The sequence below is a fragment of the Chlorocebus sabaeus genome, chromosome 24, assembly GCF_047675955.1.
Source record: "Chlorocebus sabaeus isolate Y175 chromosome 24, mChlSab1.0.hap1, whole genome shotgun sequence".
In the NCBI taxonomy this organism is placed as follows: Eukaryota; Metazoa; Chordata; class Mammalia; order Primates; family Cercopithecidae; genus Chlorocebus; species Chlorocebus sabaeus.
This window is the reverse complement of record NC_132927.1, coordinates 81,457,180-81,483,670: the sequence shown is the minus strand read 5'-3', so window position 1 is coordinate 81,483,670 and position 26,491 is coordinate 81,457,180. Positions and strand designations below refer to the sequence as shown.

Sequence of the window (26,491 nt, the reverse complement as noted above, 5' to 3'; positions counted from 1 at the left end):
TGGCCTTGTCTCCCCTGGGCCCAGGTCGTCCCAGACTGACTGGACAAGTTAGCAAATCACCGGCTTTGGCTTCTGGAGGGTCCAGATGGGCCAGGAGAAAGGCTGGTGAACCCACTGGACAGCAGGGTGGTTTCTGATGCACACATCAGGATGTGAAGTTGCGCCCCGTGTCTGCAGGTTGGACCTCACCACTGCTGTGTCTGGGCCGCAGGGAGCTGTTCTGGTGCGTGACTCAGCCGTGGGCTGTTCTGGTGACTTCCTGTCTGAAACCTGCTCTCCTGTCGGTGAGGGGTTCTCTGGGTATGAATCGCTATGCCGGGGTCAGAGCAGGGAGAGCCAGCTCCCTGACGGGCTTCTCAGAGACAACCCCAGGTGCTGCACGGCCTGGGGCAGCCCCCACTGGTCCTGGAGGCCTGGTAGGAAGAAGCAGGGCTGGTCCACACCCCCAGGCTCCTGCCTGTCCTCCACCCCAGCCTGGCTTCTCCACATGGCAGGGGCAGGGGAGCTGGTACACGGCTGCCAACCCCCCAGCTCATGCCCACAGCTCCTGCCACCCAAGAGGCTCAACTTTCCTTTCCCAGAACCCAGTGAAGGACCCAAAGAGAGGATTCCGCTGACCTCACTTGAATCAGCTATTCCCTGACTGCCTGGCAAAGGCCAGAAGGCATGGAGGGTGACAATGGCCTGAGCTGGGTCCGGGTGCCACTCCTGGACCCCTCAGCTGGGGGTACAGAGGAGCCCCGGTGAACATGACAGACCACCCAGTGGGGCACAGGAGGAGGCAGGTCCCAGGGAGCTGCTGGGGCCACCGACAGGAACCCACAGCTATCCCTGGCCATCACCCCCGCTGGCCTGATGTGGACTCTGCCTAATGCTGCTCTGAGGGTGGGGCTGCCCTGGCCCAGAGACCCGGGAGGCCAGTGACCCCATGAGCAGCGGCCTGTGGAGGCACGTGTTTGCACCAGATCCCCTAGAGGATCACAGCCCCCTGGGCAAGTGTTTCTGGAAAGCCAAGGTGGACCCTGCCCTGAGACCTGCGCCTCCCGGCCAGGGCAGTGGGGAAGCCCAACTTTCCAGGGATTCCACTGCCACCCACACAAAACCCTCTGAAATCGCTGTTCAGAGGCAGCCTCCAGCCATGCGGCCCTGCAGCAGGGGGCAGCTGTGATCCACGTGTCTGGGGGAAAGTGCAGACTAGGGGCTCAGCCTCCACCGGGCTCTCCTGGCCGTGGGCGCACCCACCCAGGACGGTGGCTGTCTTCACTCAATGACCGTCCCTGCTGCAGTGCTGGGCAGTGTCGCTTGGAGACATTTGTGGTCCCCAGCTGCTTTCCCCAGCCCAGCCCTGTCCCCTCTGCTGAAAGAGCCTGGTTTGGATGGAGCTTGGCAGGCTCGGGAGTGGGCACCTGGTGGGGGGGTCTGTGCCCTGAAACCCAGAAGCAGCTTGGAGGTGAGTGGGGTTGTGGGTGCTGTCCACAGCCAGCTGGCGTTTTCTAAGGAAACTGGGCCCACCAGGGCCGGGAGCCCCACAGTGAGGGGGACTGTCCCAGGCCACTCTGCCTGCCCACCCTGCAGTTCCCACACGGAGAAGCTCACCCGCAGAGCCCCTGGGCCAGGCCAGGCTTGGTTCTGGATGAGGAGCGGTTGAGGTAGGGCTAGGCGAGGAATGTGGAGTGCGGTCGGCTGTTCTTCCCACATGGCCCTGCCCCAGGAAGGGGGAGGCGGGGAGAGGAGGGTGCTTGTGTGCAGTGGCTGTGCTGAGCCTTCCAGGACATGCAGGTGCCATCCTGGTCCCGGGGCTGCAGTGGGCACACTCGGCCTCTCCACTCCTGGCACCCCAGACAAGGACTACTGGGAGCACACAGCCTCTGGGAAGTCACCCTGCTCCGTGCTTGCCTGGCCCGAGAGCTGGCAACACGAGGCCTGAGCTGCAGAGGAGCTGGATTTTGTCTTTCCAGGGCCCCTCCCTGCCACGTGTCCTGCCTTGCCTGTCTGGGGACAGCCGCCGTGCCGCGCCAGGCCCTAGCCCCTGCCTGGGAGCTCCTGAGTGAGTGGAGCCTGGCTCTGGTGCTGTTATTGCCAACAGAGGTAAGTCTGGGGTTTCCTGCCACTCCCACCCCCAGGAAGATGACGAGACCACACTGTCATCACCAGTGAGATACCCCAGCCCGGGTTGGCTAACCCCAAGCTCAGCCCTGTTTGTGGTTAGGGGAGTTCTAGAGAGAACATAATTGAACCCCTGCTACTTCCTGAAACCTCAGCTAGGACTGCAGGGAGGGGTGTGAGGCCAGCCGCACAGGCGGGGCCCTGGGTAAGTAGCTGGGCTCTGCGCACTGGGGAGTGGGCCTGGGGGCTCAGGCCCTGGGATGGGGCTGGGGGCTGGGAGCTGGAGGGGGCAGAGGGGGATCTGAAGGCAAAGGTGATTTGTTGGTAAAAATGGAGGCTTTGTTGAGGGTTCTTAATCTGGGGTCCCTCCCAAGAGATAACCCAGGACCCCCAGTGACCACAGGTGTGATGGGGGTAGAGGATTTGGGGGAGAGGGACAATCGCTTCCATTGTACCTTTGTCACCGCCACCTTCCTGGAGACTTTCTTCTGGAAAAGGCTTCCCTGGCTACTGGGCCAGATGGTGGTGAGTCAGGGGGCTGGACTTGTCCCTGGAATCTCTCCTTGGCCACTTGCTTCCATGATTGGTGGGGGGCACTGAAGGGCCAGGCTTCTCTCTGTGGGGCCTGTGCTGCTTGTGGGGTTACACAGAGGGAGAAGCAGGGCAGTGGGGGCTGTGCTGGGGTGAGTGGCAGTTGGCCCAGTCACGTGACAAGATCCTGGGTCTGGGCAGGTCACCGGCCTCTGGGTTGGTATCCGGCACACAGGATACAGCAGTGGGGGCCATACATTCTGTCAAGTGCATGACATGGGTCTGCACCACTACAAGGGGCTGGGACTGACTGCTGAAGACCGACCAGTTGGGCTGAGCACAAAATGATGTTTCAGAAGATTGGCCAGGCCTAGGTGGGAGGGCAGAGGCTCCTGGAAGGAGTTGAGGATAAGGGCTGGGCACAGGGGCTCACACCTGTAATCCCAGCACTTTGGGAGGCCGAGGCAGGCGGATTACCTGAGGTCAGGAGTTCGAGACCAGCCCGGCCAACATGGTGAAACCCTGTCTCTACTAAAAATACAAAAATTAGCCAGGTGTGGTCGCACACGCCTGGAATCCCAGTTACTCAGGAGGTTGGGGCAGGAGAATTGCTTGAGCCCTGGAGACGGAGGTTGCAGTGAGCCGAGATCCTGCCATTGCATTCCTACCTGGGTGACGAAGCAAGACTCGTCTCAAAAAAAAAAAAAAAAAAAGGAAGAAAAAAAAGATAAGAATAGGGATAGGATAAGATGAGATGGGATAAGATAAGAACTCAGAGTGCCTGAAAGACTCACCTCACCAGCAGTCAAATAAACGCAAATGTGTCTCTGAAAGATACATTAAAAAAAATCTATCAAACTGGGGCCAGGTGCAGTGGCTCACGCTTGTAATCCCAGCACTTTGGGAGGCCAAGGTGGGTGAATCACTTGAGGTCAGGAGTTCAAGACCAGCCTGACCAACATGGTGAAATCCCGTCTCTACTAAAAATACAAAAAATCAGCTGAGCGTGGTGCTGTGTGAGCCTGTAATCCCAGCTACTTGGGAGGCTGAGGCGGGAGAGTTTGAACCCGGGAGGCGGAGCTTGCAGTGAGCCAAGATTGGGCCATCGCACTCCAGCCTGGGCAACAAGAGCAAACCTCCGTCTCAAAAAAAGAGAATCTATCAAATTGGGAAAAATAAGAAAGTTGACTCTGGGATTTGGACGGGCGTGGTGGAGCAGGGAGGTTGGAGCCGGTGACTCAACATTTCCCTCCCTAGGGTTTGTCTCAAACGTGACGGCAGAAACGAGGTCACAGTGAAAGACGGAAATGGCTAGAAATGGCCAGCAACCGTGAAACAGCTTAGAAATTACAGGCAGTCCAGCCGGGTGCAGTGGCTCACGCCTATAATCCCAGCACTTTGGTAGGCTGAGGTGGGTGGATCACCTGAGGTCAGGAGTTCAAGACCAGCCTAACCAATATGGTGAAACCCTGTCTCTACTAAAAATATAAAATTAGCCCGGCATGGTGGCACATGCCTGTAATCCCAGCTACTTGGGAGGCTGAGGCAGGAGAATCACTTGAACCCAGGAGGCGGAGGTTGCAGTGAGCCGAGATCGTGCCATTGCACTCCAGCCTGGGAAACGAGAGCGAAACTCCATCTCAAAAAATAAAGAAAGAAAGAAATTACAGACAATCCACAAGACAGACCTCAGCAGCCTGAGGAGCTGTCTTTGGCACACAGGATGGAATGAGGAACTGCTCCCTGCACATGGCAGGGGTCAGGGCTCCTTCTCCGTCCTCCTGTGTCTGTCTGAAAAGTTTCATAATAAAAAGCTACAAAATAGGCCGGGCGTGTGGTGGTTCATGCCTGTAATCCCAGCACTTTGGGAGGCCGAGGGGGACGGATCAGCTGAGGTCAGGAGTTCAAGACCATCCTGACCAATATGTGAAACCCCATCTCTATTAAAAATACAAAAAATTAGCCAGGCGTGGTGGCGGGCACCTGTAATCCCAGCTACTCGGGAGGCTAAGGCAGGATAATCACTTGAACTCTGGAGGCGGAGGTTGCAGTGAGCCGAGATCGTGCCATTGCACTCCAGCCTGGGCAACAAGAGCGAAACTCCACCTCAAAAAAAAAAAAAGTTACAAAATAGATTTTAAAAGACTGGAGGAGCACAGCAACTGCAGGCCAGAGAGCTCCAGGGACAGTGGCTGGGTGAGGTCACGCTAGATCCTGTTACTGGAATGTCCATCCCAGCAGCATGTGGCGCTTCTCTAATCTGGAAAATGGATTCATTGGCCGGGTGCGGTGGCTCACGCCTGTAATCCCAGCACTTTGGGAAGCTGAGGCAGGAGGATAGTTTGAGCCCAGGAGTTCGAGACCTGCCTAGGCAACATGGTGAACCCCTATTTCTATTAAAAATACAAAAAATTAGCTGGACATGGTGGTGTGGCTGTAGTCCCAGCCACTCGGGAGGCTGAGGCGGGAGAATCGCTTGAACCTGGGAGGTAGAGGCTTCAAGTGAGCCAAGATCGTGCCACTTTACTCCAGCCTAGGTGGCAGAGCAAGACTCCATCTTAAAAAAGAAAAAAGAAAAGGCAAAAGAAAAAGAGAAAGAATGAACATGGGTTCGTGGAAGAAGCACGGAAAGTGCAAGGCAGAGCAGCCTCGGAGCCCGCACACTGAGAGCAGGAGAGAGGCGGGCTGGACACTGGAGAGAGAAGTCCAGAGAGCAGTGGAGGGCTGGCCTCAGTGGGCTGCCAAGGTGTGGCTTAAAGATGGAGTTGAACAGGGATGCATTTGCCCAGCATGGAGGCTGGGAGATGAGGGACTTGGTCATTTGCTGAGGGGAGGTGGAGGCAGGGGCCCAGGCCCAGCAGGGGTGGGAGATGCAGCTGGAGCTCAGGGGTGGATGGACGGGGGTGTCAGGCTGACCTGGGCCCACCCACACTGTGGCCTTGTGGCTGGAGTCATCCAAGGGACCTCACCATGGCCATCATGTCTGGCCACGCTGCTCTGAATCCAGGTGGAGTTGGACGGTGATAAGGGGGCTTCAGCCTGTCACAGTCCCTCAGAGCAGACCAGAAACAGAGTTCCCCAGAGTCCACCAGGCCAGGCTGGCATTGCTGGTGCTGTGAGCATGGTAGGCTGTCCCCTACCCGAGCCTCCGGCGGGCTAGGGGCACCTTGCTGCCATTTCAGGAGTGAAAGTCTACACTGGGCGCCTTTCCCACAGGGCTTGGTCGCTCCCACCCATCCCACAGCTGAGAGGAGCCCCACCGGTGGGCCAGACAGCTGGGGCGGTAAGAGGAAGGGGCGGTCTCCATGCACAGCCCAGGCAGGGCTTCCCCTGCCCCAGGAGGGCGGTGCCTGCTTCCTGAGTGGAACAACACAGGAAACCTCTGCCTGGCCTTGTCCTTCCACTTGAAGACCCAGCCCCAGGGGAAGCTGAGAGAAGACCTGGGCCCCACGGCACCCTCCCCAGGAAGAGTAGTGCCTGAAATGTGGGCAGCCTGCTCTAACCCATGCCGCTTTCTGTGGAGGAAACAGCCCTGGCCCCGGGCCGGGACAGACCACTACACTGCAGCTGGCGGGTGGGGCCACTGGGCTGGCCGGAGAGAGGGCCCTGAGCCCCTATCCTGAGCTCACTCACCTCGAGGGGAGGCAGAGGCTCCCCGAGGCAGTAGGAGTAGCAGGTGTGGCAAACTGATGGTGAGCAGGTGCTGGCGGGACCCCGGACCCTGGTCCAGGAAGGCCCTCAGAAGAGGCCGGTGGGCTGCCTGAGGCTGTGGACCTGTCCGGCAGGGAATGCCAGACAAAGCTTGAATGTGTTCTGAGAAGTGAAGAGCTGGTGCAGGGCTCCCCCGACGCCCAAGCCTGGTTGGCCATGCATGGTGAGGAGCTGGACCTCGGTGCGAGCCAGTTGGGATGTCCCAGTGGGCCCAGCTCTCTGGCTGCCCTGCCCTGGGTTGGTCCCACCAGGCCTCCTGCTGGGCCCACTGACTCTTTCCAGGCATCCTTGCCAGGCTGTCGGTGCCCAAAGGTCAGGCACGTGGCGGGATCTGGACACCAGCAGCTCGAGCCACATGGGCCACACGGGACCAGTTGGATGGGAAGGAAGGTGGCTCCGGCTCCTGCCCCTGGCTAGTCTCTGCTCTCAACATACAGGCCTGGAGCCCAGAGGGGCCTCTTTGTGAAAGCCTCCGCCTGGGGCTGGGCCAGGAGGGGAATGTGCATTTTCACTTCAGCTGCCACTTCCTTTGGTTTTGCAGAAGTGCTTGCAGCCCTCTGCCCCAGGGTTGCTGGCTGGCATTGGGGTGACCGGGCGGCACAGCCCTGGACCAGCAAGAGCTCATCCTCCCAGGTTTGGGAGGGTTTCCAGAACCCTTGGTCCAGTTAAAGGCAGACTCCCCGGGAGCCCCTTCCTGGGCGGCTCAGTCATTCTGATGGGGTCCAGGGGCCTCAGGCAGCAGCTCCGTGTGCTCACTCCAGCTCATTTGACAGGAGAGGTCCCTGTCTGGTGTTATTCAGAATTTGAAAGGTGGGGAGGGGGCGGCTGCAGAATTGGAGTAGACACCTGTGAGCAAAAGTGTGCGGGCTTCTAGGGCCCCTGGAGCAGGGCTCGGCAGCTGAGGAGGGAAGCCAGGCCTGGTGTGAGCCTGGTGGGGCCCCCACACCCCTGGGGCTCAGAAGGAACTGGACTGGTCGCAGGTGGCTCTGGCGTGTCCCCAGCCTACTCAGCCCCCCTGCCTGACTGGGGGTCTGCCTTCCTTGGCCCTTCTGGTTCCACTCACTGCTTCATCACCTACTGACCCCTCTGTTTTGGGCATGGCCACAGAGCCCTGCATCTCGGAGCTGGGCGCAGCAGCCAGACGACAGGGCCACACAGATCTTAGCAGAGCAGCAGCCGGGAGGGCAGCGTCCAGCACACAGGCACCCAAAGGAGAGTCTGAAGACCCTCAGCGCTGCCCCACCATTTCCACTCCGGGGGCTGGCCCGAGATGCAGGGAGCAGTGCATATTTATTCCAGCCACTGGGAGGGTGGGGGCAGAATGGGGAGCCCAGGAACCCCTCCAGCCCACACCACCCACCGCCAAGGGGGCATCACTTTGGAGATGGCTTTTCTGGATTCTTTCTTGACTCAGTGTCTCATTTTTTAATGTGTTTTCAAGGTATTGCTTTAAATTCTCCATGAGTTAACGAGCTTCCTGTAGTCATGGCTTCCTGTTTTCCAGTTGTTAAAAAATGACGAGACAAGTCTCAATCATTTTAGGAGTTTTATTTGCTGAAGTTGAGGCCACGTATCCGTGACACAGCCTCAGGAAGTCCTGATGACATGCCCAGGGTGGTCGGGCACAGCCTGGTTTCATGCATTTTAGGGAGACAAGAGATATTAGTCAATATATGTGAGACCTACATTGGTTCCGTCCAGAAAGGTGGGGACAACTCGAAGCAGGGAGGGGGCTTCCCAACCGTCTGTCTCTCACCTACCTGTGGGTAGGTCACAGGTAGATGGGAGACAAATGGTTGCATTATTTTCAGTTTCTGTTAAGTCTTTCCAAAGGAGGCCATCAGAATATGCATCTGTCTCAGTGAGCAGAGGGATGACTTTGAATAGAACGGAAGGCAGATCGGCCCTGAGCAGTTCCCAGCTTGAAGGGGCCTGAGATACTTTTCTTTAACAGAAATATACTTGAAAGGGCAGCTGGGGATGTCAACACACAGGCAGCCCTACCTGCTGGCCCAGAGCCCTTGGTGTGGGTGTGCCTGGTTTCTGCCTCACTTTCGAGCAGCTTCCAGAGAATTCTTGCAAGAGCCCTGTGGGACGGGTGGGAAGAGCAAATGGCTCCAGGGAGCGCCTCTGGCCAGCCTCTCAACATACAAGCCTCAGGCCCAAAGGGGCCTTGCTGTGTAGGGGCTCTGCCTATAGCTGGGGCCCAGCCCTGCGCTTTGAGGCGAGTGTGTCCCAGGGGACTGACTGCACCTGCTGGCTTCCCATGAGGGTCTCGGCTGACAGAGGGCAGTACCAGGCAGCATGGGGTGGGGGTCGGGCCTGGCACTAGGCAGGCAGGATTGGAGTTCGTGAGGCAGCTGCCAGGCTCAGCCTCCATCCCTGCACTGCAGGGCCCGGAAACAGCAGAGTGAGACCCTCAGGCTTTGCAGGGCTTTGAGAGAGGCACAAACACCATCTGAGAATGGGTTCAGGGCACTCTCCTCCCTGCAAGCCCTCTTTGGCTGGTCAGGGTGGTGCCTGTTTTAGAGGCACCTCAGGTTAGGGAAGGAAGCAGAGGGACAGGCCCCTGGATGCCCTGCACCATCTGCCGGCATGCCCTGAGCCATCTGCTGCCCGCCCGCCATGCCTCCCTCCTCCGGGCCCCTCATGCCATGGGTGACACAGCTTCCAGGCCAGGTGCACGTCACACCTCGGGTAGCCAGGAAAAATTCCTAGAAGCGGTTTATCCAGGTCAAAAGTTAAGCACATTTAAGATTTTTGGAAACATGTTGCAAAATTTTGCTGCAAGTCAATTCATACTTCCATCAGTCCCGTGTAAGCATACCCACTGCCTACTCTCAAACACTATGAGTTTAAAAGTTCTTTATTTTTGCCAACATGATAAGCCAAAAAGATTTTAAAAGGCTGTCTTTCAGATATTCATGTTTGCATTTCTTTGATTAGAAGTGGAGTTGAGCATTTTTCAGATTTTAGGAGCTTTTTCTTTTTGGGGCGGGGTCTCTCTCTGTAGCCTAGGCTGGAGTACAGCAACGCAATCACAGCTCACGGCACCCCTACCTCCTGGGCTCAAGCGATCCTCCCAGCTCAGCCTCCTGAGTAGCTGGGACTACACGTGTGCACCATCACGCCTGTTGGTATTTTTGTAGGTGTGGGATGTTACTGTATTGCCCAGGCTGGTCTTGAACTCCTGGACTCTAGCAATCCTCCCACCTCAGCCTCTCAAAGTGCTGGGATTTACAGGCACGAGTTACCACACTGGGCCTTTAGGGGCTATTTTTATGTCTTCTGTGAAAGCTCATCAACTTTCTTTTCTCTCCCGGCTTTATAAAGGTATAATTGACAAGCAACAACAGTACATAGGCCAGGTGCGGTGGCTCACACCTGTAATCCCAGCACTTTGGGAGGCCGAGGTGGGTAGATCATTTGAGGTCAGGAGTTTGAGACCAGCCTGCCCAACATGGTGAGACCCTCGTCTCTACTAAAAATACAAAAATTAGCTGGGTATGGTGGCAGGCAACTGTAGTCCCAGCTACTCAGGAGGCTGCGGCAGGAGAATAGTTTGAACCCGGGAGGCAGAGGTTGCAGTGAGCCGAGATTGCGCCACTGCACTCCAGCCTGGATGACAGAGCAAGACTCCATCTCAAAAAAAAAAAAAAAAAAAGAATCGTACATAGTCGCAGTGCCTGATGTGATGTTTGGATGCCTGTTGGCTTGGAACCTTGCTTGTATTTATCCCGTGGGATGCAACGGCAGATCCTTAACACTTAAAAAACACCTGCACGTTGTGCACATGTACCCTAGAACTTAAAGAATAATAAATAAATAAATAGTAAAAAAAAAACACATACAAATCAACGGGGCACTTAGTAAATTAGTAAATACTCACTAGCCATTTTGTCAGTGGGTTAACTTGTCATTTAATCTGATTTCCCTAAAGCAATTTCAACCTACTCTTTCTCCAGGTCATTTTAAACTCTCAGAGTGAACATCTTGATAGGACCGACAAGACGCATGACATGTACTTAGAAAGCTTATCTTAGAGCCACACTGAGATTGGAGCCTGCAAAATAATGCCAGGTGAGAGAGCCTTCTCCAACTTTGAACATGTAAGAGGAAGCCCATGAGAATTTTTCTATGAAGCATGTTGTCTCATAATTCAAAAATTAACACATAAAAATAGATTATCGAGATAAAAATTAGCTCAACAATAATAAATCTAGAGGTGCTACGTGGAGAAATGAAGGGCTGATTTCGTAATTCTTTTGTGAAGTTCTGGGAAGCCAGGAATGGGAATGAGGGCATAGTTGGTGGCTCCGGGGAGGGCGACGCAGTACTGAGTCAGGGGGCTGTCCCACAGGTCCCAGGGGAGCCCTGCATGGTCCAGGCCATGAGGAGCTGACCAGCAGCTCCCCCTGATTCATGCATCTCCTGGGGCCGTTGCTCCTACTTCTGACCTGCCAGGAAGACTCTCTTCCCAGGAGGTCACTTGTGGCAGGAGGCGGGGGAGTGGGGGACATCCTCCTCACCAGATGGGCACAGAGCCACAGACACCACGGACCTGGTGTCCAGAGGTGAAGGTCCCAAAGCTGCATGAGGCCTGGAGCAGGGGGTGTGGGACTGAGGGACACTGAGGCCCTGACTGAGACCACACGGGCGAGACAGTCTGTCGGGCGGGGGAGCCGTAGGAAGTCGGGGAGGGGCCGGACCAGAGCGGCTCTTGCAGGCTGAAGCTGGAGCGGCCCCTCTGGCCACCCACCGGGGTCTTGCCTGCGTCTCCCCTTGTGTTTTGGATGCTGGCTCTGCCTCCCAGGCGTGTGATTGTCATGAAAGAGATGGGCCTGTGTCGGGGCCAGAAACTGCCTCTGAGCTCAGGACTCGCACAGCGAGGCTGGGGCGCTCGTTTGATGGGAAAAGAGCCGTCTGGGTGAAGAACAGTGAGTGCAGACACAGGCGCTGGGCCTCCCACCTGAGAACTGTCTTCATTGCCCCCCGCCGCCCACCACAGCCCTGTGTCTTGGGCGAAGTGGTGACAACTGGGTGTGAGACAGCCCAGTCATACCCACTCTCTCCCTCTGCCCAGGGAGGAAGGTGAGCAAGGGGCACGACACTCACATCTGGAGAAACCCAACAAGCGCAGCGAGGCTGTGGGGAGACCGGAGCCCTGCACACCGCCGGCGAAGGTGGGCTGGCGCGGCCACTGTGGAGAACAGCGCGGAGAGATGCCCCAGAAGATGAGACGAAACTGCCATGAGATCCAGCAATGCCAACTGTGGGTCTGACCCAGGAGAACGGAAAGCAGGGACGTGAACAGACCTCCTCCTGTTCTTAACACCATTATTCTCAGCAGCTCAGCTAAGGCTCAGAGGCAGCCGAGCGTCTGTCAGCAGAGTCATGGATGAGCAGAATACGGCACACGCCACGTTTGGAGGATTGTTCACAATGGAAGGGCACAATGGAATATATATATATAAATTTTTTTTTTTGGTGAGACCCTGGAGGACACACTGAATACAATGGAATACCGTCCTGCCTTTGAAAGGAAGGGAAATCCTGGCACACGCTGCAACAGGAGGGAGCTTGAGGACATCGTGGCGAGTGGAGCAAGTGAGACACGGAACGACACACGCTGAGGAGACGCACAGATGCCCACCCAGGTGGGGAGGTGACAGGGGAGCCCAGCGCACAGAGACAAAGTGGAATGGAGGCCTGGGGGCTGGGAGCGAATGCGGAGTGAGTGCTTCCTGGGGCAGAGTCTCTGTTTGGGAAGACGAGAAGGTTCTGCCGACGGATGTTGGCGATGGTGGCAGAAGAATGTGAACGTGCCCAGTGCTGCTGAAAAGCGGTTACAATGGCAAATTCCTTGTTATGTGTATTTTGCCACAATTTTCCACTTTTTCAATTTTTTTTTCCTTGAGATTGAGTCTCACTCTATCACCCAGGCTGGAGTGCAGTGGCACAATCTCGGCTCACTGCAGCTTCTGCCTCCCAGGTTCAAGGGATTCTCCTGCATCGGCCTCCCAAGTAGCTGGGATTACAGGTGTCCGCCACCATGCCTGGCTAATTTTTGTATTTTTAGTACAGATGGGATTTCACCATGTTGGTCAGGCTGGTCTGGAACTCCAGACTGCAGGTGATCCACCTGCCTTGTCCTTCCAAAGAGTTGGCATTAAAGGCATGAACGGCCCATGGGGCCAATTTTTTTTTTTTTTTTTTTGAGATGGAGTCTCGCTCTGTCGCCAAAGCTGGAGTGCAGTGGCACAATCTCTACCTCCCAGGTTCATGCCATTCTCCTGCCTCAGCCTCCCGAGTAACTGGGACTACAGACAACTGCCACCATGCCTGGCTAACTTTTGTATTTTTAGTAGAGACAAGGTTTCACCAGGTTGGCCAGGCTGGTCTCCAACTCCTGACCTCGGGTGATCTGCCTGCCTTGGCGTCCCAAAGTGCTGGGATTACAGGCGTGAGCCACCAGCTGAATTTTTTAAATGCACAAAAATAAGTGGCCTGGTGCGGTGGCTCACACCTGTAATCCCAGTACTTTGGGAGGCCAAAGCGGGCAGATCACCTGAGGTCAGGAGTTCGAGACCAGCCTGGCCAACCTGGTGAAACCTTGTCTCTACTAAAAATACAAAAATTAGACAGGCGTGGTGGCGAGTGCTTGTAGTCCCAGCTATTTGGGAGGCTGAGGCAGGAGAATCACTTGAACTTAGGAGGCAGAGGTTGCAGTAGCAGAGATTGCGCCACTGCACTCCAGCCTGGGCATCAACGGTGAGAGACTCCATCTCAAAAAAAAAAAAAAAGCAACACAATGGGGCCTCAGGACTGACCTTGTTCGGGGTGACTGGCCCCACTGTGCTGGAGGTCAACAGGCCCTCAAGTGTAGGAGGGAGGTCAAGGAAACTATGACATCCGCATGTGGAAGGTTACTGAGGCCAAGGGGCTGGACGGTACCCAGGGACCCCTGACCTCGAGGGATCTGGATGGTGCCCAGGGACCCCCGACCTCACACCAGGGCACAGCTGAAGTTTGCCCCGCCTGGGGCTGCTGCAACCTGAGAAGCGTGGCAACGCTCTGTCCATCCTTCGGGTGCTGAGGCCAGGTCTGTCCGCGGCTTCCTGCTGATCTGGAGGTTCCATGAGCTGTAGCCACAGAAGGCCCAGAAGCATGAACTCAGCCGGAGTGGGCAGCCAGGACACTGGAGCCAACAGTGCTGGCAGAGCTCTGGGAAGTCACGCCACTGCACACCCTGCGTGACCTCTAGCAACCCTCTGGCTGGAGAGGAAGAGTTTCTGACCTTGGAGAGCTGTGTTTGAGGCAGGTTGCTGAGATAACTTTGATCTCCTTTTCTTTTGCCCTCTCCCACATTTAAGGACTTTTTTGGACTCCATTGGGCCCACCAGATAGTCCAGAATAATTTCTTTTCTTTTTTTTTTTTTTTTTTGAGAGGGAGTCTCGCTCTGTGGCCCAGGCTGGAGTGAGCGGCGCCATCTTGGCTCACTACAAGCTCCGCCCCCCGGGTTCCCGCCATTCTCCTGCCTCAGCCTCCCGAGGAGCTGGGACCACAGGCGCCACCACCACGCCCGGCTAGTTTTTTGTATTTTTAGTAGAGACGGGGTTTCACCATGTTAGCCAGGATGGTCTCGATCTCCTGACCTCGTGATCCGCCCGCTTCGGCCTCCCAAAGTGCTGGGATTACAGGCGTGAGCCACCGTGCCTGGCCGAATAATTTCTTTATTTTACTGTCAGCTAGTTAGCAATCTTCATTCAACTTGCAACCTTAGTTCCCCTTTGCCATGTAACCTACCATATCTACATGTCCCAAGGATGAGGATTCAGACTTCTTTTGGGTGGGGTCTTTATTCTGCCTGCCACCAAGATGAGGAGTATCACATGACATGTAATAAGAAGATCAATTCACCAAGAAGACAGAACCATTTGTGACTCCTATGCCCCAATTAACAATAGCTTCAAATACATAAAGCAAGCATTGAGAGACTACAAGGAGAAGTGGACAAATCCACCACCCCTGCAGGAGCTTTTAATTGTCTTTTTTAGTAATTGATAGTTCACACAGCCAGAGATGTGGTAAGACTACAGATTAGCCAGGCGCAGTGGCTCACACCTGTAATCCCAGCACTTTGGGAGGCCAAGGAGGGCAGATAACCTGAGGTCGGGAGTTCAAGACCAGCCTGACCAACATGGAGAAACCTCATCTCTACTAAAAATACAAAATTAGCCGGCCTTGGTGGTGCATGCCTGCAATCCCAGCTACGCAGGAAGCTGAGGCAGGAGAATCCCTTGAACCCGGGAGGTGGAGGGTGCAGTGAGCTGAGATCGCACCATTGCACTCCAGCCTGGGCAACAGAACGAGAGACTCCATCTCAAAAACAAACAAACAAACAAACAAAAAAAAACAACTACAGATTAGGAATTAGGATGAGGCAGTGCCCAGCTATGGGGCGAGATGGGGAGTGGAGGTAAAGTGGGAACAGCTCTGGAAGGGTGTATGTGGTAGCAGCGCCTAACAGACTGCTTAGAAGAGCACTCACACAGCAATTACAGGATCAACATTATTTTCAAACACACAAGCAACTTTTTTTTTTTTTTTTGAGACAGAGTCTCACTCTTGTTACCCAGGCTGGAGTACAGCAGCATGATCTCAGCTCACTGCAACCTCCGCCTCCCGGGTTCAAGTGATTCTTCTGCCTCAGCCTCCTGAGTAGCTGGGATTACAGGTTAAGCCAGCACGCCCAACTAATTTTTTAAAATTTTTAGTAGAGACAGGGTTTCTCCATGTTGGCCAGGCTGGTCTCAAACTCCTGACCTCAAGTGATCCGCCTGCCTCAGCCTCCCAAAGTGCTGGGATTATAGGTGTGAGCCACTATGCTGGGCCTCAAGCAACACTTTTGAAAACTGACCTCAGTGAGTTACAAAGATTCAGTATTACCCAGACGCAATGGCTCACACCTGCAATCCCAGCACTTTGGGAGGCTGACACAGGCAGATCACCTGAGGTCAGGAATTCAAGACCAGCTTGGCCAACATGGTGAAACCCCATCTCTATTAAAAGTACAAAAATTAGCCAGGCGTGGTGGCACGTGCCTGTTATCCCGGCTACTTGGGAGGCTAAGGCAGGATAATTGCTTGAACCCAGGAGGCAGACGCTGTGGTGAGCCGAGGTTGCGCCATTGCACTCCGACCTGGGCCACAAGAGCGAAACTCCATTTAAAAAAAAAAAAAAGAAAAAAATGATTCCATATTGCCCAGCCTGCATTCTTCGCCCATGAGGCTGCTGGGTTGGAGATCCGCTATCTAATAATTGCTCTAAAAAATCCATTTGGAAATGTTTTAAACACCCGCGTGTGTCTAGTCTGAGCTACCATGAAGCTTCTATCCTTCCTTCCCACAGTAGAGTCTCTCCCAGGTGGTTTCCAGGGACTCCCGTTCTCACTCTTGTCTCTGTCCTACAGGAAACGCCACCCCAGTGACCAGCACTACCCCGTGGGCCTCGCCGGGCCTCCCCGCCAAGACCTGCAACAACGTGTCCTTCGAGGAGAGCAGGATAGTCCTGGTCGTGGTATACAGCGCAGTGTGCACGCTGGGGATGCCGGCAAACTGCCTGACTGCGTGGCTGGCGCTGCTGCAGGTGCTGCAGGGCAACGTGCTGGCCGTCTACCTGCTCTGCCTGGCGCTCTGCGAGCTGCTCTACACCGGCACGCTGCCGCTCTGGGTCATCTATATCCGTAACCAGCACCGCTGGACCCTGGGCGTGCTGGCCTGCAAGGTGACCGCCTACATCTTCTTCTGCAACATCTACGTCAGCATCCTCTTCCTGTGCTGCATCTCCTGCGACCGCTTCGTGGCCGTGGTGTACGCACTGGAGAGTCGGGGCCACCGCCGCCAGAGGACCGCCATCCTCATCTCTGCCTGCATCTTTATCCTCGTCGGTATCGTTCACTACCCGGTATTCGAGATGGAAGACAAGGAAACCTGCTTCGACATGCTGCAGATGGACAGCACGATTGCCGGGTACTACTACGCCAGGTTCACCGTTGGCTTTGCCATCCCTCTTTCCATCATCGCCTTCACCAACCACCGGATTTTCAGGAGCATCAAGCAGAGCATGGGCTTAAGTGCCGCCCAGAAGGCCAAAGTGAAGCACTCGGCCATCGCGGTGGTTGTCATCTTCCTGGTCTGCTTCGCCCCGTACCACCTGGTTCTCCTCGTCAAAGCCGCTGCCTTTTCCTACTACAGAGGAGACAGGAATGCTGTGTGCGGCTTGGAGGAAAGGCTGTACACAGCCTCTGTGGTGTTTCTGTGCCTGTCCACGGTGAACAGCGTGGCTGACCCCATTATCTACGTGCTGGCCACGGACCATTCCCGCCAAGAAGTGTCCAGAATCCATAAGGGGTGGAAACACTGGTCCATGAGGACAGACATCACCAGGCTCACCCACACCAGGGACATCGAGGAGCTGCAATCGCCCATGGCCCTTGCAGACAACTATACCTTCTCCAGGCCCGTGCACCCACCAGGGTCACCAAGCCCCACAAAGAAGCTGATTGAGGAGTCCTGCTGAGCCCACTGTGTGGCAGGGGGGATGGGAGGTTGGGGGTCCTGGGCCAGCAGTGTGGCTCCTGTCCTCCACTAAGCCCACCAGCCACAGTGCCCATGTCCCCTCTGGAAGACAAACTACCAATTTCTTGTTCCTGAAGCCACTGTCTCCATGACCTCTGGCCCCAGGCTTTCCCACATGGAGGTGGCTGCATGCCAAGGGGAGGAGTGATACCTCCAGGCTGCCGGGAACCCAGATTGCGTGTGGCAGGCAGCGGGGCCTCTTCACCAGCAGCCCTCCTGGTTGGCTCCCTTGGCTGTGGGCAGGGAACAGCGCTGCGGGCAGAGGTACCTAGTGGCTGCCCTGTTCGCATCAGGGGTGATGACTTTATTTGCAGGGCATTTCTGCAAGCATTGCTCGGATGCAGTGGCACATTGTGGGCCCTCTGGGCTCCTGCCTCAGAACATCAGTGGGCACCATGCTGGGGGTCACCCAGCACCGTGGCAGCGCCCAGCAGGGCATAGGGCAGCCTACCACCTCCAAGGGGGCAGGAGTCCTCATCTGGGACTGGGTCTGTGCTGAGCTGGAGGGCCTCTAGGCAGATGTGGGGCAGGGTGGCCAGTTGCTCCAGCTCCCAGAGGGCAGCCCAGACATCCTCAAGCGGGAGCCCCAAACGTCCACGCCCAGAACGACAGTTGGCAGGACAGGCATGACACAGCCATGTCAGAGGCAAGGGGTGCCAGGAGTCCCCAGCCGCATCCTTGGGGAGAAGTTGGTGAGGGGTCCGCACAGGGTGGGGCCCCCACCTGCAGCACGTCACCGAGGCGAGAGTGCAGCAGCTGGCCTGCTTGTCTGGTGGAGAAAGCCAGCTCCCTGCACCCTCGGGCCGAGTCAGATCTGGGTCTGCCCCGAAGGCCTTGCCTAGGCCAGGTCACACTGATGCCCTGGTTTCCCCATCTGTAAAATGGGGCCAATGACACCTACCTCGCTGGGTCACCATCGAGATCAATCCTCCTCCCTGCCCTGACACCTCGGGCACATCGCGTGCACTCAGAGCACAGAGGCAGGCAGATGCAGCACCTGGACGGGGAGCCCAGCGCCCAGCACAGCGCGGGGCTTCCAGGGAGGCGGTGCGGGGCGGTGGGGCTGAGCCACGCTCTCGTTTTGTCAGGCAGCTATGCAGTTGCTCTTCCTTGTTTTGTTTTTCTTGTTTTTTTAATATTTATTTTTTTAGAGACAGGACTTTGCTCTGTTGCCTGGGCTGGAGAACACTGGCACTGTCATAGCTCACTGCAGCCTCAAACTCCTGGGCTCAAGCGATCCTCCCCCCTCAGCCTCCTGAGTAACTGGGACTTTGACAGGCATGCACCACCACACCCAGTCAAAACAGCCGTCTTCCCCTTAAGAGTCATCAGAAAAATACATTAGGAAAATGTGTTTAGAAATAAAAGCACAAGGCAGGGCGCAGTGCTCACGCCTGTCATCCCAGCACTTTGGGAGGCCGAGACGGGAGGATCACTTGAGGCCAGGAGTTTGAGACCAGCCTGGGCAACATGGCAAAACCTTGTCTCTTTTTTTGGAATATAAAAAAATAATAATAATAAAAATGCATTTTAACTTTTACAGTTAACATTTCTCCTACTGTGAGAGGAGTGTGCCCCTAGGCTCCCATGACAGCCGTGACCAGGGACTTGAAAAGTTGGGGCTGAGGTTCTGGACCAGTCTGGAACATTCAGGGCTGGGGCGAGAGGGACCATAACGATGTCCAGCCGGGGCTTTCCTGTGGCTGACCAGTTCCCACAAGTTGATGGCTTAAAACAACAAACCGGGCTGGGCACCGTGGCTCACACCTATAATCCCAGCACTTTGGGAGGCCGAGGTGGGCAGGGCACATCACCTGAGGTCAGGAGTTTGAGACTAGCCTGACCAACATGATGAAACTCCGTCTCTACCAAAAATACGAAAAAAAATTATCCGGGTGTGGTAGCATACACCTGTAATCCCAGCTACTCCAGAGGCTGAGACAGGAGAATCGCTTGAACCTAGGAGGCAGAGGTTGCAGTGAGCTGTGATCGCACCATTGCACTCCAGCCCGGGTAACGAGCAAAATTGCTTCTCAAAAAACAAAACAAAACAAAACAAAAATGGTTCTCTCACAGCTCTGAAGGCCAGAGTCCACTTTTTCACCTTTTGCTGCCACAGAGCAACAAATAAGAGCCTCACTCCCATGCCAGATCCCAGCATTGGGGACCGGGCACCGTCTCACCCACCGGTAGGGACAGCAGGGCTGGGCTGAGATACCCAGAGTACCTGGCTCAAGTGAGGGACTGCCTGAACTGGCTGCTGTCACAGTGGCAGGACAGTCACCAGGCATAGCCAGGTAAGGTGGTACCTGCAGCCCCAGCTGTTCAGGAGGCTGAGGTGGGAGGATCATTTGAGCCTGGGAGGTGGAGGCTGTGGTGAGCTAGGACTGCGCCACTGCCACACAGGGAGGCCAGGAGACAAAGGCCCGATGGGACCTGGGGGTGACACCTCTGTGGGGGTTTCAGAGGGCTCCTGGGAGCAATGTCTGCGGCAAAATTTAAAAATGGACCCCGGGCCTGTGGGACCCACGACAGCCACGGTCAGGTGGAGAAACTCTGTACAAAGACAAACCACTCAGAGTGAAACCCGGGGGTCGGGGCTTACCTGACGGGAGGGGCAGCTACGGCGACCTTGCCCAGGGTGAGGCCCAAATGGGACCAGGCACCCAGGAAGGGAGGCCCAGCCCAGCCCTTATTGCTGAGACCCTCGAGGCTGTGGGCGGAGGGCAGCAGGCTGAGTCCCTGCAGGACAGGTGCGGCTGGGGAGGTGGAGGTTATGGGCCTGCCTCGCTGCTCACCACCCAGTGTCTGCTCACCGCCCTGTGTCTGCTCACCGCCCTGTGTCTGCTCTCTGCCCCTCATCTGCTCTGGCAGTGAGAGAGGGTCACGGCATGGCTTTGTCATCAGCCACTGACCACTGACCACAGGCCCTGGCCCTGTCATCCTGCTTGTCCTGCTGGTGGGAGCTTCTGAGGTCGCCAGCGCTAGGAGCTGCCCTGTGTGGAGTCTGCACTCACTCACCATCTACTCCTTCCTTCACCCCGCTTGCCCTCACTCAGGCACCCCCCCACAAGGTGCTCCTGGGGCACCCCAGGTAGTGAGGAGGCCACAGTAAATGTCACTGTGAGCCATGCAGGGAGGCGGGAATGAGGAGGGGGAGCCCCGAGGGCCACCCCTGCCTCCAGCACCATGCCCTGCCCTCCAAGCTCGGGCCACAGTTGCCTCTTCAGACAGCGTCCAGGAGGGGCAGCGCTGCTCTGCTCACAGCCCTGTCGTTACCTGAGTAACAGTGACAGGGAGAGAGGACCACACGCCTCCCCGCTAGCTGGAGAGAGGCCCCTCGACCTATGGAACTGTTCTCCCAGGTCCTACTGTAACAAAGACACCTGCACACCAGCGGGAGGAGTGGTTCAGAAGCAGCACCTCAGGCTCTCCGGAAGGCACTGTGTCCTGTCCACGCCTGCTCCCATGCGACCATCCCCACTCCGCCTGGCCCGGCAGGGGCTGTGGACCCCTCGCAGTGACAGCCCAGGGAGAGACCGCATAGGCCAGGGAGGCAGGGAGAGTTTTGTTGGGAATTCTGGGATCCTACTGCCTGGAGTTGGTGCAGGGGAGCACAGCCCGAGGAGACCACATCCTGGTGGCCCTGCAGCCGCCTGGCCTGCGGGAGGGACATGCCTGGAAGGGACAGCATGAGGGGGGACCACATATGGGGGACTCTTTTTTCTTTTGAGACAGAGTCTTGCTCTGTCACCCAGGCTGAAGTGTCGTGGCATGATAGCTCACGGCAGCCTCCACCTCCTGGTCCCTGAATAGCTGGGACCACAGGTGTGCACCACCACACCCAGCTGGTTTTTGTTTGTTTGTTTGTTTGTTTGTACAGACAGGGTTTTACCACATTGCCCAGGCTGGTCTTGAACTTCTGGACTCAAGCAATCTGCCTGCCTCAGCATCCCAAAGTGCTGGGAGGGATTACAGGCATAAGCCACCACACCCATCCTTTTTTTTTTTTTTTTTTTTGAGACAGAGTCTTGCTCTGTCACCCAGGCTGGAATTGAGTGCAGTGGCCCAAGCTCAGCTCACTGCAGTTCAAGCGATCCTCCCACCTCAGCCTCCTGAGTAGCTGGGATCACAGGCGTGTGATCTCGCTCTCTCTCTCACCATCTACCCCTTGCTGGGCACCATGCCCAGCTGCCCAGCTAATTTTTAAATTTTCTGTAGGGACAGGGTCTCACTATGTTGCCCAGATTGGTCTTGAACTCCTGGCCTCAAGCAATCCGCCCACCTTGGCCTCCCAAGGTGCTGGGATCCAGGAGTGAGCCAGTCCCCCAGTCCTAGCAGTACTCTTGAGTAATGAACGTGTGAATGAGAGCACTCTGACTGGTCGCGTGGGGCGGCCACCCTCCTGAGGGACAGCGCACTATGGACAGGTGATTCCACCACTTCGTGTCTCCTTTTTTCATCCGTAATTTGGGAATGGTGACAGTGACTGTCCCACAGGCCTGGTGGGGTATTAATTCAGATAATACACGTCCCACACCTCAGATGAGCCTGGCACAAAGCAGCGCTCAAAAACACAGTTAGACCTTCACTTAACTTCCTCACTTCCTCCTTGGTTTGCCCCAGTGGGGGACCCTGCCGGGAAAGACGGTCTTTGATGAAAGGTCCGCCTGTTCCCAAGAGCGGCCCTAGAGGGCGCCCAGGCAGCGGGGCTTGAATGGACCGGGCGGGTTTCGCTTTCCCGCGAGTAGCCGCCCGCGGCCGCCAGGGGGCAGCAGCTGCAAAGGGCGCCCGAGGGCAGCCGGGTTGCGCCTGTGGCCACGCAGTGCAGAGGCGGCCCCATCAGAGCGCTCGGGCGCGCGGGCGCGGAGCCGGAGCAGTGACCCCGCCACCGCGGACCCTTCACAGGCGGAACATTTTGCACATTCTTCCAGACCTTTCCTAAATCCTTACCTGCCTGTACAGGCACTCGCGGAAAATACGTGATACTGCCTTGTGTGTATAAATTTATCCAGCTTTTTATTTTGAAATAATTCCCAATTTCGGGGCCGGGCGCGGTGGCTCACGCCTGTAATTCCCGCACTTTGGGAGACCGAGGTGGGCGGATCACGAGGATAGGAGTTCGAGACCATCCTGGCCAACATGGCGACACCCCATCTCTACTAAAAATACAAAAAAATTAGCTGGGCGTGGTGGTGTGCGCCTGTAATCCCAGCTACTCGGGAGGCTGAGGCGGGGAGTCGCTTGAACCAGGAAGTCGGAGGTGCAGTGAGACTCCGTCTCAAAAAAAAAAAAAAATCCCAATTTACAGAAAGTGGCAAACACCGTGCAAAGAAACCTGGATATTCCTGTCCTACAGATTCTCCAGCTGTGAACATTGCCCGGCTATTCCTTCTCTCGCTCCTGTTTTGTGCCATTTGAGAATAAGCTGCAGACTCCAGGCTTGCTCCCCTGAACAGCTCAGAGAGTATTCTGGAAATAAACGAACTCCCTCCCAAGTAATTGCAGTGAACCTTGAAAACTCAGGAAGCCACCACTGATCCAATGTCTCCATCGATTCCGCAGAGCCCCTGCCAATTTCCCCGCTGCCTCAGTGAGTCTTTGTGGATCTAATGGGTCTTTGTGGGACGGCCCTCTCTCTAGCCTTGTCCGTTTCCTGTGGCTTCTTCATTTCCAGGAGGAACCCCTCAGAAGTGAGACTTCCCTCTTATAGCATCCTACCGAAGGCCGGGGCCAATCTGGCCATCACCGGTGATGACAACCCTCATCACTTGGGTACGATGGTGTCTGCCACCATTCCCCACTGAAAAGTTAATTAGTAAGCATTTTGCATTCATTAATGAATAAGCAATTATTACACCGTTTCTGGGGAGAGAATGTGAGGTTTCCACTATGAGGTCAGGCTTACCCTTCTCTCTCATGTATGTATGTGCAGCTCTCTGTCCATTTTGTCTTGCTATAAAAGACTACTTGAGATTGCATAATTTATAAGAAAAAAAAAAGTTTACTTAGCTCACAGTTTTGCAGGCTGAGAAGTTCAAGGGCATGGCCCTGGTGAGGACTTTCATTCTGTGTCACGAAATGGTAGACAAGGCAGGGCACCGTTGCTCACGCCTGTAATCCCAGCACTTTGGGAGACTGAGGTGGGTAGATCACCTGAGGTCGGGAGTTCAAGACCAGCCCGGTCAACAGGGTGAAACCCCGTCTCTACTAAAAATACAAAAATTAGCCGGGTGTGGTTGCATGTGCATGTAGTCCCAGCTACTCAGGAGACTGAGGCAGGGGAAATGCTTGAACGTAGGAGTCAGAAGTTACAGTGAGCCGAGATCGCGCCATTGTACTCCAGCCTGGGCGACAAGAGCAAAACTCCATCTCAAAAAAAAAAAAATAATAATAATCCAAGATCTGGGCACTAGGGGTGCTCACTGTTTCCAGAGCTGTAGAAAATATGTATGCCTATACACACACGTAGATATACATCTGTATTTCCAGCCATCCATATTGAAACTGGATTTGTACTGATATCTCCAATTTCAATCCACCCAGCCAGAAGTTGGTCCAACCCAACCACTTTCCTAATTTGCAGCTCCCTTCTCTGAAACAAGAGTCCTCAAATTCTTCATCCCCGATGCTTTTACTTATTTGTGCAATCCCCAGCCCTCTCCAACATCTCTTTCTTGGTTTCCTTGGCAGGTTAAAAGCCGGACCTCAAGGAGGAGGGAAAGAGGAAGTAGGAAAAAGGAAGACATGAAGGGTCTGAGAGTCCACTCTGTTTGCAACTGAACAGCGAGCCTGCCAGCGAACATGGGCAAGACATGAGACACCTGGGTCTGAGACAAAGACTTTGTTCCTCATAGCACAGCAGGCAGCACGAGTTTCATATCCCCCCAGCCCCCCAGCCCCACGGACAATGAGGAGTGGCCCCGGTCGATGCTGTACACACAGCTAAGGAACCCTGGGTTAGGAAACACCAGTCGTTTAAAGGACTGCTAGCAAACCTGCCCAGTTTCTGCCCAGAGGGAGAAGCTATCTTTATTATCTTGGACAGCAAGCAAATTTGCCCTCTACCTGGAGAGAGACACATGCGTGATGCTGAGGATTCACGTGTGGACTCTGGGACCCCAGGGCCTGAGCTGAGACCCCAGCACTGCCCTTTACTCTCTGGGATCTTGGACAAGTGACCCAACCTCTCTGTGCCTCGCTGTCCTCATCTGGAAAGTGGAGACAATAACCGTATCCAGGTCACTGCTTTCTTAGGAAGATTAGCAAGACCAGTATACAATGTGCCAGGGTCATCTATGCTGGGAAGGGCTGAGTGGGCTGCAGACAGGGCCATGGATGGCCTCTCTGAGCAGGTGCTTTTGAGCCCAGACCAGTGGAAGTGGGGAGCAACCTTGCAGCTGGCCTGGGTCAGGCGCAGGGCAAAGGCCCAGGGCGGGGAGCACTTCAGGTGTGAAGTGGTGAGAACCCACAGGGAGCAAGAGACCGGGAAGCCAGGCACCAACAATGGAGCGCCCTCTGAGCACCTGAGGCGGGGTGCTGGGGACTCCTGAGCAGAGGCCAGTGCAGCCAACTTGCATTTAAGGGCCCCCTGGCTGGCATGGAAGTGCCTGGATACTCAGGAACAGCTACAAGCGTCTGGAGGAGGCCCAAGGGTCCAGGTGAGCGTCTGAACCGGGCAGCAGCGGCGGGGTGGTTGCAGGTGGGCAGACCCCACCTGCAACCTGTGTGAAGGTGGAGCCGAGGACGCTGGCGGGCAGATGGGAGGTGGAGGTGAAAGAGGCTGCAGGAGGAACCCAGTGCTTCGGAGGAGCCTCAGGTAGCTGGTGGTCTTCCTTTCCTGTTAACATAAATTTCGTGGTTTCAAACAGCCCCTGCTTATTTTTATTTTTATTTTTTTTGAGATGGAGTCTTGCTCTGTCGCCCAGGCTGGAGTGCGGTGGCGCATCTCGGCTCACTGCAACCTCCACCTCCCGGGTTCACGCCATTCTCCTGCCTCAGCCTCGTGAGTAGCTGAGACTACAGGAACCTGCCACTGTGCCCGGCTAATTTTTTGTATTTTTAGTAGAGACGGGGTTTCACCGTGGTCTCGATCTCCTGACCTTGTGATCCGCCCACCTCGGCCTCCCAAAGTGCTGGGATTACAGGCGTGAGCCGCTGCACCTAGCCCAATCTATACAATTTTAATCATCTTGACCATAAAATATAATTTCCATAAGCCTTTTATAAACTTTTATTAAGGACTGGGTTAATACTCCAAGAAAACCTTGTTAATCCGACACAGAGGCCATATGCTGGTCTTGCATCAGCACGCCTTCAACATTAATGGGTAACTTATCTCTCAAAATCACCTCTTACAATCTCACATGCCCACCTTTTCCGCGGTAGTCCCTGGGCCTTGAGGAACTGAACCGTTTTAACTGGTTTTGGTTTGATTTCTGGCCTGTGTCTCAGGAACGTGGTTTATTTTGATTGGCATCTTCTACTGGGTCTGAGGATGAGGCTTTAACTGCTGTCAGTGTTTAAGATTTAGCAGAACTTTGGCCAGGGGTGGTGGCTCATGCCTGTAATCCCAACACCTTGGGAGACCGAGGTGGGTGGTTGGGAACTCCTGAGGTCAGGAGTTCCAGACCAGCCTGGCCAACATGGGGAAACCCTGTCTCTACTAAAAATACAAAATAGGCGGGCGTGGTGGTGCAAACCTGTAATCCCAGCTACTCCGGAAGCTGAGGCAGGAGAATTGCTTGAACCCAAGAGGTGGAGGTTGCAGTGACCAGAGATCGTGCCACTGCACTCCAGCCTGGGTGACAGAGCAAGACTCTGTCTCAAAAAAAAAAAAAAATTAACAGGACTTGGTGTCATTTTTAGACCCAGGAGTCAAAGGCCTGTAACCTGATGGCATAAGGACTTTAAAAGCACATACAGAAAATTACACAGATATAATAAATTTAATTTAAAAACATTTTAATCTCAGTTTTTCTAAGAAAATCACAACTTAAGAATTATTTCAATAAAGTGTAAAAAGCCAAAGGCAAAAGAAAACACCTTCTGCAGTATGAGTGCTGTTCCCTCTGGGGAGTCCATTTAGATGACCAGCAAGTCAGAGCTCATGACAAGGCACTTGAGTTAGTTACACATAGGAAGAGTGTTTCCTGGGTCATAAGTGAACATTTTTGGATCCATAGAACAATTTAAAGCCAAGAGCACAGCATATTATATTGGAAGGAAACATGTCCTTTAGAGCTCTAAGACAAAACATTTTCTAGCATCAGACCACAATAAACAGAATCTAAGGAATAAAAGACTTACAGGAGTTAAACACTAGTTGAAGGACAGAGTTATTTTTACAGGCCTATTAAAAGGGGAGAGAAAGCTGAAAACAGAAAGGCGCAATGAAGTTGAACTTTGCATACAAAAATAATAATGTCATGTAACTTTATTAAGAGTAAAGCAATACCTTAGGAAAATTTCTTTGTTCAAACTTTTTTAAGGAAGTTTTCAA

At 54.9% G+C, this 26,491-nt stretch overlaps 1 protein-coding gene across 7 annotated transcripts; it reads left to right on the top strand.

The window, feature by feature from the left end:
* Nucleotides 1-7: 7 nt before the first annotated feature.
* On the top strand, nt 8-25,846 carry GPR132 (G protein-coupled receptor 132). Of its 7 annotated transcripts, none has more exons than XR_012091107.1 (4): nt 2,162-2,311; nt 10,314-10,428; nt 15,822-17,253; nt 23,683-25,846. XR_012091107.1 is itself a non-coding variant. In XM_037984638.2 (4 exons), exon 4 carries the CDS (start codon nt 15,956-15,958, stop codon nt 16,928-16,930), a length of 975 nt encoding a protein of 324 aa, XP_037840566.2. In that variant the 5' UTR covers nt 2,167-2,311; nt 10,314-10,428; nt 11,432-12,005; nt 15,822-15,955; the 3' UTR covers nt 16,931-23,669. The 7 variants fall into 7 exon arrangements, 5 of the variants coding, with proteins under 5 accessions (XP_072867479.1, XP_072867480.1, XP_037840565.2 ...); XR_012091106.1 differs by having other exon boundaries at nt 15,822-22,582; XM_037984638.2 differs by lacking the exon at nt 23,683-25,846 and adding an exon at nt 11,432-12,005 and having other exon boundaries at nt 2,167-2,311; nt 15,822-23,669.
* The last annotated feature ends 645 nt before the right edge of the window (nt 25,847-26,491 follow it).